Source organism: Lithobates pipiens, unplaced genomic scaffold (assembly GCF_037356315.1).
Source record: "Lithobates pipiens isolate NorthernLeopardFrog02 unplaced genomic scaffold, aLitPip1_a1.2 Scaffold_175, whole genome shotgun sequence".
NCBI classification, from domain to species: domain Eukaryota; kingdom Metazoa; phylum Chordata; class Amphibia; order Anura; family Ranidae; genus Lithobates; species Lithobates pipiens.
This window is the reverse complement of record NW_027507757.1, coordinates 355,203-370,783: the sequence shown is the minus strand read 5'-3', so window position 1 is coordinate 370,783 and position 15,581 is coordinate 355,203. Positions and strand designations below refer to the sequence as shown.

At 50.1% G+C, this 15,581-nt stretch overlaps 1 protein-coding gene across 1 annotated transcript; it reads right to left on the bottom strand.

Annotated features, from left to right (window-relative positions):
* Positions 1-339: 339 nt before the first annotated feature.
* On the bottom strand, positions 340-13,890 carry LOC143986653 (galectin-1-like). The gene is made up of 4 exons (XM_077485062.1): positions 13,870-13,890; positions 11,714-11,793; positions 10,688-10,847; positions 340-667 (listed from the first exon to the last, which is right to left on the bottom strand). The coding sequence occupies exons 1-4, from the start codon at positions 13,879-13,881 to the stop codon at positions 524-526; spliced, it is 396 nt and encodes a 131-aa protein (XP_077341188.1). The 5' UTR covers positions 13,882-13,890; the 3' UTR covers positions 340-523.
* Between the last annotated feature and the right edge of the window lie 1,691 nt (positions 13,891-15,581).

Sequence of the window (15,581 nt, the reverse complement as noted above, 5' to 3'; positions counted from 1 at the left end):
GTAAAGATGGCAGGTCCTCAAACTGGGACATGTTTTGTGCCGACAGCTGGGGGCTTTGAAAACCAAGGGGGTGGAATCCTGACCAGTTCTATTAGCCAGGCTTCAAAGCTGAAGAGATGCCATAGATCTTGTTAGAGCTGCACAATTAAAAACAGCAAGAGTTATCACATTTTTTTTTCACCTTTGGGATCTTGACAAGAGATCGAAAATTACATAGAACCCCCAAAACAAATAAGTGGTTGTTGCAATATTTTATGTCACACTGCATTTGAAAGACAGCTGCACAAATGTTTCTACCCCCGCCACCCCCCCAAAAAATGAAAAAAAACACACACAATGGAGCTTGTTTGATTTTATTTGAAAGGTGTATGAAATCCATTTCTAGTACTGGGTAAAGCACAATGTATGGCTACATGAGCAGCAGGAACAGAGTTACAAGATAAGAATCTTTGGCCACTATGGACATTTCACAGATCCTGGATAGGGACATGTGGGGGGACAGGCGGTTCCTCTGTGGGATTCTTCATTTGAATGTGATGGATTTGAGCTGGAGGTCCACCAAAGACAAGTAGGAGATCACCTCTATGGGAAAGCGGACTGGAAATGAGAGAGGATTTCCGGTAGGTAGATGTATGGTGATCATGTCTTGCTCAAACTGGAAGTAAACCTGCAAGAAAGAAAAAAAAAATAAAAAAAGTCAATAAGTGATCTACAAATGACTGACTTGAGGGTAAATGAGAATACAATTATTCAGAGTCAACACACACTTTTTCTTATCCCCCATGTACACTTCAATGTCACATTATTTCCTCTATTGCCCCCCCCCCCCCCCCTCCCCCCGATCAGACCAGCAGCAACCATTTGCTAGGTGGTATATAATAGCACACAATGGTAGCGTGATGGATGGAATCAATTGGATCTTCTATGCGGGAGGTCCTCATCCTTCATGGAATGAGCTGAAGGGGTGACCATCATAGCAAATCCTTTATACCCTTGAAAAATGGAACAAGTTCCCCCACCAGCGGGGTTTTTAGGCAGCAAAAAACAAAGATAGATGCATGTCAAATTAATATGAAAAAATGTTTAATATTGGATAAAAACATGAGCTCCACCTGAATAGTGATGGACGAACTTCCGACGGGACGTTTCGCGAACGCGAAACGCGAACGGACACAAACGTTCGCGAAAACGACCGTTCGCCGCGGGCTCCATTGACTTCAATGGGAGGCGAATTTCGCAAACCTTTAGGTCGAATTTGCGGCCACGGGGTAATTATTAGGGGGTAGCACGTAGTCCCACCACCTGGACAATAGCATAATACATGTATGAGGTGAATTTGGGATCGATAACTACAAGCATTTTTTTTTTATTTGGGAAATTGTTCTGACAATTCAGGACTATGGAGCTAATGAAGGCAATGGAGGAGAGGGAAGGTCAGGGACCAGGGTAGGCAAACAAGAGGGTGCAGGAGATACAGAGCACTGACAGCAGCACCGTAATACAGAGCACTGACATCAGCACCGTGACATACAGCGCTGACAGCAGCTCCGTGACATACAGCGCTGACAGCAGCTCCGTGACATACAGCGCTGACAGCATCTCCGTGACATACAGCGCTGACAGCAGCTCCGTGACATACAGCGCTGACAGCAGCTCCGTGACATACAGCGCTGACAGCAGCACCGTGACATACAGCGCTGACAGCAGCTCCGTGACATACAGCGCTGACAGCAGCTCCGTGACATACAGCGCTGACAGCAGCTCCGTGACATACAGCACTGACAGCAGCTCCGTGACATACAGCGCTGACAGCAGCTCCGTGACATACAGCGCTGACAGCAGCACCGTGACATACAGCGCTGACAGCAGCTCCGTGACATACAGCGCTGACAGCAGCTCCGTGACATACAGCACTGACAGCAGCTCCGTGACATACAGCGCTGACAGCAGCTCCGTGACATACAGCGCTGACAGCAGCACCGTGACATACAGCGCTGACAGCAGCTCCGTGACATACAGCGCTGACAGCAGCTCCGTGACATACAGCGCTGACAGCAGCTCCGTGACATACAGCGCTGACAGCAGCTCCGTGACATACAGCGCTGACAGCAGCTCCGTGACATACAGCGCTGACAGCAGCTCCGTGACATACAGCGCTGACAGCAGCTCCGTGACATACAGCGCTGACAGCAGCACCGTGACATACAGCGCTGACAGCAGCTCCGTGACATACAGCGCTGACAGCAGCACCGTGACATACAGCGCTGACAGCAGCTCCGTGACATACAGCGCTGACAGCAGCTCCGTGACATACAGCACTGACAGCAGCTCCGTGACATACAGCGCTGACAGCAGCTCCGTGACATACAGCGCTGACAGCAGCACCGTGACATACAGCGCTGACAGCAGCTCCGTGACATACAGCGCTGACAGCAGCTCCGTGACATACAGCGCTGACAGCAGCTCCGTGACATACAGCGCTGACAGCAGCTCCGTGACATACAGCGCTGACAGCAGCTCCGTGACATACAGCGCTGACAGCAGCTCCGTGACATACAGCGCTGACAGCAGCTCCGTGACATACAGCGCTGACAGCAGCACCGTGACATACAGCGCTGACAGCAGCTCCGTGACATACAGCGCTGACAGCAGCTCCGTGACATACAGCGCTGACAGCAGCACCGTGACATACAGCGCTGACAGCAGCTCCGTGACATACAGCGCTGACAGCAGCTCCGTGACATACAGCGCTGACAGCAGCTCCGTGACATACAGCGCTGACAGCAGCTCCGTGACATACAGCGCTGACAGCAGCTCCGTGACATACAGCGCTGACAGCAGCTCCGTGACATACAGCGCTGACAGCAGCTCCGTGACATACAGCGCTGACAGCAGCTCCGTGACATACAGCGCTGACAGCAGCTCCGTGACATACAGCGCTGACAGCAGCTCCGTGACATACAGCGCTGACAGCAGCTCCGTGACATACAGCGCTGACAGCAGCTCCGTGACATACAGCGCTGACAGCAGCTCCGTGACATACAGCGCTGACAGCAGCTCCGTGACATACAGCGCTGACAGCAGCACCGTAAGCAGCCCCAGGAGGAAGTCAGCACAGCACAGGGATGGTGTGATCCCCTCATAATAAGAACCCCCAGGAGGAAGTCAGCACAGCACAGGGATGGTGGGAGCCCCTCATAATAAGAACACCCAGGAGGAAGTCAGCACAGCACAGGGATGGTGGGAACCCCTCATAATAAGCAGCCCCAGTAGAAATATGACACCGCTCAACCTCTTCAAAGAGGAGGGTAGGGGCATATAGTACGGTGTGCTTTTTTGGGTCAGGGAAGTGAGCCAAATGAATTAAGAAGGTCTGTGTGCTTGATTCCAAAAATTGTTTATAGACATATACATGGTCTACTGATCACATGTGTTGAATTCCTCCGAGATCCATGCCTCATTCATTTTTAGAAATGTGAGGTAGTTAACACTGTGGTGAGCTAGGCGAGTACGCTTATCGGTCACAATCCCCCCTGCTGCGCTGAACGTCCTTTCGGACAGGACACTGGATGAGGGGCAAGCCAACAGTTCGATTGCAAATTGGGCAAGCTCTGGCCAGAGGTCAAGCCTGCCCACCCAGTAGTCTAGGGGTTCATCACTCCTCAGAGCGTCCACATCGGCCGTTAACCCAATGTAGTCGGACACCTGACGGTCTAGGCGTTCCCTGATGCTGGATCCGGATGACACCTGTCGATGGGTCGGCTGAAAGAATGACCTCATATCCGAAGTCACCAACACATCTTCAAACCGGCCTCTTCTTGCAGGCGCTGTTGGATTGGTACCCGCAAATCCTTCTCTGGGAGTGGGAATTGCTCCTCTGCCAGCGCACGCAAAAGCAGAATGCAGCATTTCTCGAAGCAAGGCCTGGAAGTGCTGCATTCTGACAGCCCTCTGCGACGGCGGTAACATTTCCGCCATTTTGTGTTTGTACCGGGGGTCTAAGTACGTTGCCACCCAGTACTGGTCCTTGACCCTCATGCTTTTTATACGGGGGTCCCTATTAAAACACTGGAGCATGAAGGCCCCCATTTGCACTAAAGTGGAAGCGGTGTGGTGGCCTGGCTCCTGCTCATCATCCAGGATAATGTCGTCCTCTTCATTCTCCTCTCCCCATCCTCGCACAACAGGGATCCCAGAAAGGTTTAAAGCATGCTCTTCTTGCTCCTGCTCATCCGCCCCGGCACCATCCTCCTCTGACTCCTCATCAGACTCCTGTTGTTGACTTGTCTCAGATAGAGTAGCCCCCCCTGGGAATTCATCCAGCATTGCGACTTCCTCATCTTCCCGCTCCTGCTCCTCCACAGCCTGATCAATGACACGACGCAATGCACGCTCCAGAAAGAAGGCATAAGGTACCATGTCACTGATGGCGCCATGGCTGCGACTGACCAGTTTGGTGATCTCCTCAAATGGCCGCAGAAGTCTGCATGTGTCGCGCATGAGCAGCCACTGGCGCGGTGAAAAAAAACCCAGCTCCCCAGAACCGTTTCTTTCGCAGAGTTCATACAGGTAGACGTTAACTGCACGTTTCTGCTGGAGCAGCCTATCAAGCATATAGAAGGTTGAGTTCCATCGCGTCGGGCAATCGCAAATAAGACGTCTGACCGGCAGATGGTGTCGCCGCTGAATGTCAGCAAGGCGAGCCATGGCCGTGTAAGATCTTCTGAAATGGGCCGAGATTTTCCTTGCCTGCCGCAAGATGTCCTGGACCCCAGGGTATTTGACAAGGAATCGCTGCACGACCAAGTTTAAGACGTGTGCCATGCACGGCACGTGCGTGATTTTGCCCTGTTTCAATGCGCTAAGCAGATTGGCACCGTTGTCACACACCACTTTACCAACTGTCAAATTGAGCGGTGTTAGCCACTCATCTGCCTGTGAACGCAAAGCTGAAAGGAGTGCCGGGCCAGTGTGGCTCTTTGCTTCCAGGCACAACAGACGCAGCACGGCATGGCAACGTCTCACCTGGCATGTGGAATAGGTTCTGGGGAGCTTGGGCGGTGCAGTGGAAGAGACGCTAGCAGCGGAAAAGGAGGAGGCAGCTGAGGAGGAGAGGGAGGAGGATGGAGTAGGAGGAGGAGAAGAAGAGTCAGGCCTGCATGCAATCCGTGGCGGTAAAACCAAATCTACACGGGTGCCACGGGTTACATGCTTGACGGCCGTCAGAAGGTTCACCCAGTGGGCAGTAAAACTGATATACCTTCCCTGCCCGTGTTTGCTAGACCACGTGTCTGTGGTCAGATGTATCTTGGCACCGACACTGTGTGCCAGAGATACATTCACTTGCCGCTGAACATGGCCATATAGCTCTGGGATGCCCTTCTCTGAGAAATACTTCCTTCCTGGGACCTTCCATTGTGGTGTTCCAATGGCCACAAATTTGCGAAAGGCCTCCGAGTCCACCAGTTTATATGGCAGTAGTTGGCGGGCTATGAGTTCTGACAAGCCAGCCGCCAACCGTTGGGCAAGAGGGTTATCCGGCGTCATCATTTTTTTACGCTCAAACATTAGGCCCACGGAAGCCTGCCTTTTTGCAGAAAAATGTGAGCTTGGCGTGATGGAAGGTGGAGTGGAGGACAATTGTGAGGAGAGAGGAGAAGGAGAAGTAGAAGACGAGGCTGGACGGTGAGAGCCTGCAGTGTGGCTTTGTGTGTTCCGTTGCTCCCACTGGGCTCGGTGATGGCTGCTCATGTGCCTTCTTAAGGCGGTCGTCCCTAGGTGAGTATTGGGCTTACCGCGACTAACGCGTTGACTGCAAAGATTGCAGATGGCAACGCTATTGTCAGCAGCGGACACGTTAAAAAAAGCCCACACTGCGGAGCCATGTGCCGGTGTCCTGGGAGCGCCAGATGTGACCGTACATGGTCGATGACTCGCTCCTGATACATTTGCAGTCTGCTTTGTCCCTGCTGTGCAATGTAAGTCATTGCTGCTTCTCCTCCCTATCTGCTGGTCCATATCTCCCTCTGAACTCCCCTCCTCTTCCTCTCTTGTGGGCACCCACGTGACATCACTAGACACGTCATCATCAACGTCACCTTCCCCACCGCTATAAGTAGAGTAGGCAGCAACACCGGGGACCAACCTCCTCCTTGGGCTGATCTGGGTACTGGCGTCAGACTGCTGAGTAGCGCTTGTTGCTACCTCCTCTTCCTGATCCAATACCAAGAGTGGCTGCGCATCAGAAATGTCCTCTTGATATGGATCGGAAAATAATTCCAGTGACTCAAGCGGAAGGTATGTGGTGGTGGTGGTGGTGGTCGTGTTGTTGGTGGTAGTGTCTTTGGGGGTGCACATAGCAGAGAGTGAAGAAGAGGGTGCAGATCGAGAGGATGAGGAGGGTGCAGAAGAGTAAGGCTGAGCGAGCCACTCAACCAAGTCTGGTGCATCCTTTAAAGTAATTGAACGCACCTTCTGCAACTTCCCACTTTGGCTCAAGCCTGTTGCTCCTGCCCTACCCCTACCACCCCTGCGGAAGGGCCTGCCTCTTCCTCTGCATGTCATTTTTTAAATGACCCTGTGACAAAACTCTTAGTCCCTATACCGCTGAAGGACTGCTGCAGTATAGGTGAGCGGTCAGCAGTGGTGCACGTCAACCCTATCTATTGTGGACCTATAGCGGTCCTTACAGAACAGCAGACTGTACCGCACTCAAGCCTATGTACCGTAGCACCCTATACCAAGTTACCAGTCCTTATAAGAACTTTTGTGGACCAAGCAGGTTGTGTATTAGTGTTTAGCAGACTGTACGTCAGTCCCTATACCGCTGAAGGACTGCTGCAGTATAGGGCAGCGGTCAGCAGTGGTGCACGTCAACCCTATCTATTGTGGACCGATAGCGGTCCTTACAGAACAGCAGACTGTACCGCACTCAAGCCTATGTACCGTAGCACCCTATACCAAGTTACCAGTCCTTATAAGAACTTTTGTGGACCAAGCAGGTTGTGTATTAGTGTTTAGCAGACTGTACGTCAGTCCCTATACCGCTGAAGGACTGCTGCAGTATAGGGCAGCGGTCAGCAGTGGTGCACGTCAACCCTATCTATTGTGGACCGATAGCGGTCCTTACAGAACAGCAGACTGTACCGCACTCAAGCCTATGTACCGTAGCACCCTATACCAAGTTACCAGTCCTTATAAGAACTTTTGTGGAACAAGCAGGTTGTGTGTTAGTGATTAGCAGACTGTACGTCAGTCCCTATACCAATGAAGGACTGCTGCAGTATAGGGCAGCGGTCAGCAGTAGTGCACGGCAACCCTATGTATTGTGGACCGATAGCGGTCCTTACAGAACAGCAGACTGTACCGCACTCAAGCCTATGTACCGTAGCACCCTATACCAAGTTACCAGTCCTTATAAGAACTTTTGTGGACCAAGCAGGTTGTGTATTAGTGTTTAGCAGACTGTACGTCAGTCCCTATACCGCTGAAGGACTGCTGCAGTATAGGGCAGCGGTCAGCAGTGGTGCACGTCAACCCTATGTATTGTGGACCGATAGCGGTCCTTACAGAACAGCAGACTGTAACGCACTCAGGCCTATGTACCGTAGCACCCTATACCAAGTTACCAGTCCTTATAAGAACTTTTGTGGACCAAGCAGGTTGTGTGTTAGTGATTAGCAGACTGTACGTCAGTCCCTATACCAATGAAGGACTGCTGCAGTATAGGGCAGCGGTCAGCAGTAGTGCACGGCAACCCTATGTATTGTGGACCGATAGCGGTCCTTACAGAACAGCAGACTGTAACGCACTCAGGCCTATGTACCGTAGCACCCTATACCAAGTTACCAGTCCTTATAAAAACTTTTGTGGACCAAGCAGGTTGTGTGTTAGTGTTTAGCAGACTGTGCGTCAGTCCCTATACCGCTGAAGGACTGCTGCAGTATAGGGCAGCGGTCAGCAGTGGTGCACGTCAACCCTATCTATTGTGGACCGATAGCGGTCCTTACAGAACAGCAGACTGTACCGCACTCAAGCCTATGTACCGTAGCACCCTATACCAAGTTACCAGTCCTTATAAGAACTTTTGTGGACCAAGCAGGTTGTGTATTAGTGTTTAGCAGACTGTACGTCAGTCCCTATACCGCTGAAGGACTGCTGCAGTATAGGGCAGCGGTCAGCAGTGGTGCACGTCAACCCTATCTATTGTGGACCGATAGCGGTCCTTACAGAACAGCAGACTGTACCGCACTCAAGCCTATGTACCGTAGCACCCTATACCAAGTTACCAGTCCTTATAAGAACTTTTGTGGACCAAGCAGGTTGTGTATTAGTGTTTAGCAGACTGTACGTCAGTCCCTATACCGCTGAAGGACTGCTGCAGTATAGGGCAGCGGTCAGCAGTGGTGCACGTCAACCCTATCTATTGTGGACCGATAGCGGTCCTTACAGAACAGCAGACTGTACCGCACTCAAGCCTATGTACCGTAGCACCCTATACCAAGTTACCAGTCCTTATAAGAACTTTTGTGGAACAAGCAGGTTGTGTGTTAGTGATTAGCAGACTGTACGTCAGTCCCTATACCAATGAAGGACTGCTGCAGTATAGGGCAGCGGTCAGCAGTAGTGCACGGCAACCCTATGTATTGTGGACCGATAGCGGTCCTTACAGAACAGCAGACTGTACCGCACTCAAGCCTATGTACCGTAGCACCCTATACCAAGTTACCAGTCCTTATAAGAACTTTTGTGGACCAAGCAGGTTGTGTGTTAGTGATTAGCAGACTGTACGTCAGTCCCTATACCAATGAAGGACTGCTGCAGTATAGGGCAGCGGTCAGCAGTAGTGCACGGCAACCCTATGTATTGTGGACCGATAGCGGTCCTTACAGAACAGCAGACTGTACCGCACTCAAGCCTATGTACCGTAGCACCCTATACCAAGTTACCAGTCCTTATAAGAACTTTTGTGGACCAAGCAGGTTGTGTGTTAGTGATTAGCAGACTGTACGTCAGTCCCTATACCAATGAAGGACTGCTGCAGTATAGGGCAGCGGTCAGCAGTAGTGCACGGCAACCCTATGTATTGTGGACCGATAGCGGTCCTTACAGAACAGCAGACTGTACCGCACCCAAGCCTATGTACCGTAGCACCCTAGACAGACCAAGTTACCAGTCCTGATAAAGAGCTTTGTGGAACAAGTGAGTTGTGAATGATTAGCAGACTGCAGCAGAAGGGCAGCAGTCAAGTATAATATTCTTTCTATATTTGGAAGAAAGAATATTATACGTGTACAAGCCTATTACCGTACCACTGATACCAGTCCTGAAAAGAACCTTTGTGGAACTAATAGTAACAGCAAGTCTTTAAAATTATCCTCACTGCCTGACACACTGCTTCCTGCCTGTCCCTATACAAATTGGCAAAAAAGAGTAGGCTGGAACGATTAGCTGGAACAGCTCTTTTGTGGACCTGATAGTAACAGCTAATGATGATGATGATGATGATGATGAAGAAAGACTAATCTGGCTGAGCTGTCCCTAAAATAGCAGCATACAGCGCTCTGTCCCTTTATCTAAACTGACAAAAGAAACTCAGGCTGCTGACCTAACACCTATACCAGTCCTGAAAAGAACTTTTGTGTACCAAATAGCTAGCGTTTTCTCTGTCCCTACTCCACACAGGATCCTTTCCCTACAGTGACAGAAGAAAGAATGTAAAATGGCCACCGGATCGGGTGTATTTATAGGTTAGGGGGAATGTCCAAGTGTCCATGAGCTGTCATGTCTCAATTGGTTGTCCTGTAACACATGATAAACGTGTCACGAAAGGTTAAAGTTCTTGTATACATTAAACACGTAAGTCCGCCGGGGCGAACGACGGAAAAAGGCGTTCGAACCCGCGGACGGCGAAAGTCGGAAATTCGCCGCGAAACGACCGCCGGGCGAACCGTTCGGCCATCACTACACCTGAACACTTAAAAACAAGCTCTTATATACAGAATACAATATTATCAATGGACATACACTGAACAGACTTAGCTATAAATACACTGTATGAAGTAATAACAGTAGAAATATAGTTCTAACGCGTTTCAACCACTTAGGGTCTTCTTCAGAGATGGTCTGTTAATAAAAACAAAATTACACTCATGAATCTATCAAGTGTTCTTTGTATTGGGATTATCTAATTTTTGTTAATATGATTTACCCAATGGTGTGCTTCCAAAGGAATTTTGATTCTATTCATGTTGAGATTTCTATCACAGATGTAGCTTACCACACTGGCCGGCCGCCTATACAAGCACCTACTTCCTATATTTATGGGGGGTACGGTATCCGTGTGACTTCCCGCGAGCCACGCCTCTGGTTTTCCGACTCCACTCCCTCTTCTTGGCATCTTGGCGGAACATACGGACCGGGTAACATCCCAGATATGTGAAGGAAACTGAAACATTACCCTATGGGGGAACTCCACCACTAAGTATTATAACTTACAACTTTATTTCCTTTGGAGAACTTGCTCCATTTTACGATTTGATAGGGGTGAGCAGCACCCTCCGAGCTCTTTGTAGCACTGTGTTCTTCCTGATTATCATCCTTTATACCCTTCACCTAACCCATCATTCAGAGATATGTGCCCAATATGCACAAGGATACCACTTTGCCCCATCCAACATAGACCTACTGTGATGTCTGACCCCTCCTGGAAGGGGAAGACGCTTTCCTTCAGCTCCTCTCCATAGACATCGTCCACCATAGAGTTCAGGATTATCTTGCGCTCATCAAAGCGAGGGTTAAAGTGCAGCACTATATTCTTTTCATCTTTTCCCAAGTTTATGGAAAACCTAGAACGACGGAAACAGCAATTATTCTGCTCAGCTGACCTTGTTGGATATTGTACTCAAGTCATTCACCAGTGGTCCTCCCATGGATACTTCACCATCCCCCACATTATGAATTTACATGATATCAGCTAATATTCCCTCACTGACATTTAGAGTTGTAGCCACTATGGAACAATTCATCCTGGATGGTCAAAAACAGTGAAGTCATTGAAGACTAGTCTCGGCTCTCTTCTCCCATCCATCCCAATAGTGAGAGGGAGAAAGGAGAGCAGAGTGTCACTACTACTTTGTGCCCTTTCTCAAGAGATATCTGCCCCAACAGTAGATAAAGTGCTTTGAGATCCCCAGGGAGAAAAAGGGCTACAGAAATTAAAAGCCAAATCCTAAATTATAAATATAAAGTTTTATTTTTTTGTTCACATCACTTCCATAAGGTGTCACCATCCTCTGAAGGACCAGAAGTTGCGGAAATTCAGCCAACCCCCATGGGGTGTATGTACCATGGCAGGGAAGAGGTCTGCCAAATCAGACCAGTGGAGGGATGGAGGACTGGTAGACAGAGAGTGTAGATGGGAGTCACAGGATTGTCAGTTGTCATATTTCAGATGATGGCTGACAAGTTGGACAAGTTTTATCCAGGATGACATTTTGTCACAAATGTTGAAGCTAAATTTGCTCCAATCAAATCAATTTGATGTCTGGTATTATTTAAGGGACCAAATCCCCAGTGAGGGGTCAGTAGGATGGATTGTACACAGAGCACACTTCTACTTCTGTAAGTTGTACATTTGGCAAATTCTAGTATTATACAGAGATCAGACGTATATATTATACAATAAGTAGCCAAGGATAAAAGCTTCACCTACCTTTTACATCCCTCCGGAATGAAGCCCCCCACCTCCATGGAGTGACCGGGTTTGAGGCTGAAGTTATACAAGACAACCGTCTGTATGGGAGAAAGGAGAAAATTTACTACAAAACCCGTATACTAGAGGGGCAGGGCCGTCTTACTGAGATCAGCCCAGGGGCCCCAGATGCACATGGGCACCCCCCCCCCCCCCCCAAACAGGGCCAGTCGTATCTAGAATGACAATATCGACACTGCAGGGTGGAATTGTATACTGCAGCCCTCAAATGGTTAATTGAGAGCCGGTCTCCTGGTGATCACCCCGGTGGAAGAGATCAGATGGAGGAAGAGGAGATCCAGAGATGAGAGTGCAAATAGCAGGCTGTTACAGCTTACATGAAATTGCCTCTGCTCTGCATCACACAGCCCCGCCCCCTCCTGACCCCACGCCTGTGATAGACAGAACATCCCATTATTGGACCTGCATTCTGTCTATCACAGGCACGGGGTCAGGAGGGGCGGGGCTGTGTGTGACGGCGAGCAGAGCCGAGGCAATTTCATATAAGCTGTAAGAGCCTGCTATTCACACTCATCTCTGGATCTCCTCTTCCTCCAGTCATGATCCGGTCCACCATCTCTCTTCCTCCGCCATGGCGAGGCTGCAGTGATGGGCACAGTGAGGCTTTATACTTTTATTCTCGAGTGAAAAAATTAAAATAAAAAATTGGGACAAGCTTGGAGGGGCCCCAGAGAATTACTCTGCCCAGGGGCCCATGATGCTGTGAAGATGGCCCTATACAGGGGGATGCTTATTACACCCTGTATACTAGAGGGGGGGATGATTATTACACCCTGTATACTAGGGGGGGGGGGAGGAAAGAGGATGATTATTACACCCTGTATACTAGAGGGGGGAGGGGGAGAAGAGGATGATTATTACACCCTGTATACTAGAGGGGGGAGGGGGAGAAGAGGATGATTAGTACACCCTGTATACTAGAGGGGGGGGGGAGAAGAGGATGATTATTACACCCTGTATACTAGAGGGGGGGGGGAGAAGAGGATGATTATTACACCCTGTATACTAGAGGGGGGGGGGAGAAGAGGATGATTATTACACCCTGTATACTAGAGGGGGGGGGAGAAGAGGATGATTATTACACCCTGTATACTAGAGGGGGGGGGGGAGAAGAGGATGATTATTACACCCTGTATACTAGAGGGGGGGAGAAGAGGATGATTATTACACCCTGTATACTAGAGGGGGGGGGAGGATGATTATTACACCCTGTATACTAGAGGGGGGGGAGGGAGGATGATTATTACACCCTGTATACTAGAGGGGGCGAGGGGAGGGCAGATGATTATTACACCCTGTATACTAGAGGGGGCGAGGGGAGGGCAGATGATTATTACACCCTGTATACTAGAGGGGGCGAGGGGAGGGCGGATGATTATTACACCCTGTATACTAGAGGGGGCGAGGGGAGGGAGGATGATTATTACACCCTGTATACTAGAGGGGGCGAGGGGAGGGCAGATGATTATTACACCCTGTATACTAGAGGGGGCGAGGGGAGGGCGGATGATTATTACACCCTGTATACTAGAGGGGGCGAGGGGAGGGCGGATGATTATTACACCCAGTATACTGGGGGGGGGGGGTGTTTATAACACCATTTAGATTAAAGACAGGTCATCATTTATACACCCAGCAACACCATAACAACCACATGAAGCAGCACCATACCACCATTGCCCAGACCCAGCAACCCTATACCAATCTATACCTACCACCCTTCATTCTCAAACCCTATTCCTTCCACTTACCATCCCCAACAGCACTATTTGCATGACAGCCCAAAACACCAACAGCACCATACCCACACCCAACAACTAGGGTTGCCACATCATCCCTTTAACACAGGACACATATGAATTACACAGGTTCTGAGGCTGATTTAATGCAGATAAAAAGGTACCAAGTGAGTGTACTTAATGTGTGTCCTGGATTAAAGGGATGATGTGGCAACCCTACCAACAGCCCTACATCATCCATTGTCCTAACCCATCAACCCTATACCCACCACCATCCATACTCAGCAACCCAACCCTCCCCACACCACACCACCCATTTTCTCAGCTTTTGCAGCTTCCATCGGTACTCATACTCACATTATCTGCCATGCTGCTTCCTTATCCGACAAACTTGTGATGAGCTGCACTTCTACCTCTTCATATATAGGAGGTCTGCTGGGGGCGGAGCCAGTCAGGAGGGAGGAGTCACCCCGCCCAGCTCTCCCTGGACTGAGAATTCATTACAGAGAATGAATGAAATGTGGATGGGGTGTGACTGAGCATGGGGCGCCCATCGTCACTCTGCTGGGGTGTCACCACTCACCACAAACAGCAAGGGGGCAAAAGATGACCGTCCTCAAAGTCATTTCTACAACACAAAGGGGGAGATTTACTAAGACTGGAGAGTGCAAAACCTGGTGCAGCTGTGCATGGGAGCCAATCAGCTTCTCACTTCAGCTTCATCAATTAAGCTTTGCCAAAAAAAATCCTGGAAGCCGATTGGTTGCTATGCAGAGCTGCACCGGATTCTCTACTCTCCAGTTTTAGTAAACCGACCCCAAAGTAACAATTTCCATTCCCTGCCCCCCACCTCGCAGGCTATGGGCAGTATGTGATGTCTGTGTACATGGCTATGAGTGGTGTGGGACATCTCTGCACCTGGGAATGGGCAGGGTGGGGCAATTGTACTCTTGGGTACGGGTGGCTTGCAATGTCTGTGCATCTGGCTATGGGTGGCATGCAATGTCTGTGCACCTGGCTATGGGTGGCTTGCAATGTCTGTGCACCAGGCTATGGGTGGCTTGCAATGTATGTGCACCTGGTTATGGGTGGCTTGCAATGTCTGTGCACCTGGCTATGGGTGGCTTGCAATGTATGTGCACCAGGCTATGGGTGGCTTGCAATGTATGTGCACCAGGCTATGGGTGGCTTGCAATGTATGTGCACCAGGCTATGGGTTGCTTGCAATGTCTGTGCACCAGGCTATGGGTGGCTTGCAATGTCTGTGCACCAGGCTATGGGTGGCTTGCAATGTCTGTGCACCAGGCTATGGGTGGCTTGCAATGTCTGTGCACCAGGCTATGGGTGGCTTGCAATGTATGTTTCTCAACTCCAATCCTCAGGGCGCCTCAACAGGTCATGTTTTCAGGCTCTCCATTATTTTGCACAGGTGATTTAATCAGTTTCACTGCCTTAGTAATTACCACAGCTGTTCCGTCTGAGGGAAATCCTGAAAACATGACCTGTTGGGGCACCTTGAGGAGTGGGGTTGAGAAACTCTGTTCTATAGTATGTCAGTCACTTCCCAATATCCCTCTGTCCAGGAGGGCATGCTCCCAGATGGCACACACATTCCCTGGTTTCCACCACTTCTCACATAAGAGGACTCTGCCCAGACCTCCCATGGTCTGCACCACCTGGTCTGGGGCTTCAGCCCTGGAAAGGGCCCTTTAGATGAATAATGCAGGTCAGGAGGTGACGTCTTAATAGGGATGAGCTCCGGCGTGTTCGCATGGTCCATGTGCAGAGCCCGCCAGGAAGTCGGCACCGTGCTGCGCTAATCACAGGCAGTGAGACGCTGCCCCGATGTGCGGCTGCAGAGATCGGGCAATGTCTCACTGCCTGTGATTAGCGCAGCGCTGCGCCGACTTCCTGGCGGGCTCTGCACATGGACATGCGAACACGCCTGAGCTCATCCCTACGTCTTAGTAGCTCTGGGGCATCTCGCTCCCATGCCCCATCTCTAGAGGATGGCTTTTTCTAAAAGGGGAGCTGTAGAGGAGGGCAGAGATTTTTTTGTTTTGATGAAG

Coding starts and splice junctions, on each gene's coding strand:
- LOC143986653 (XM_077485062.1), bottom strand. Junction 10,848..11,713: donor ATTCCGGAGGGATGTAAAAG/GTAGGTGAAGCT, acceptor CCGTCGTTCTAG/GTTTTCCATAAACTTGGGAA. Junction 668..10,687: donor AGGAGGGGTCAGACATCACA/GTAGGTCTATGT, acceptor TCTTTCTTGCAG/GTTTACTTCCAGTTTGAGCA.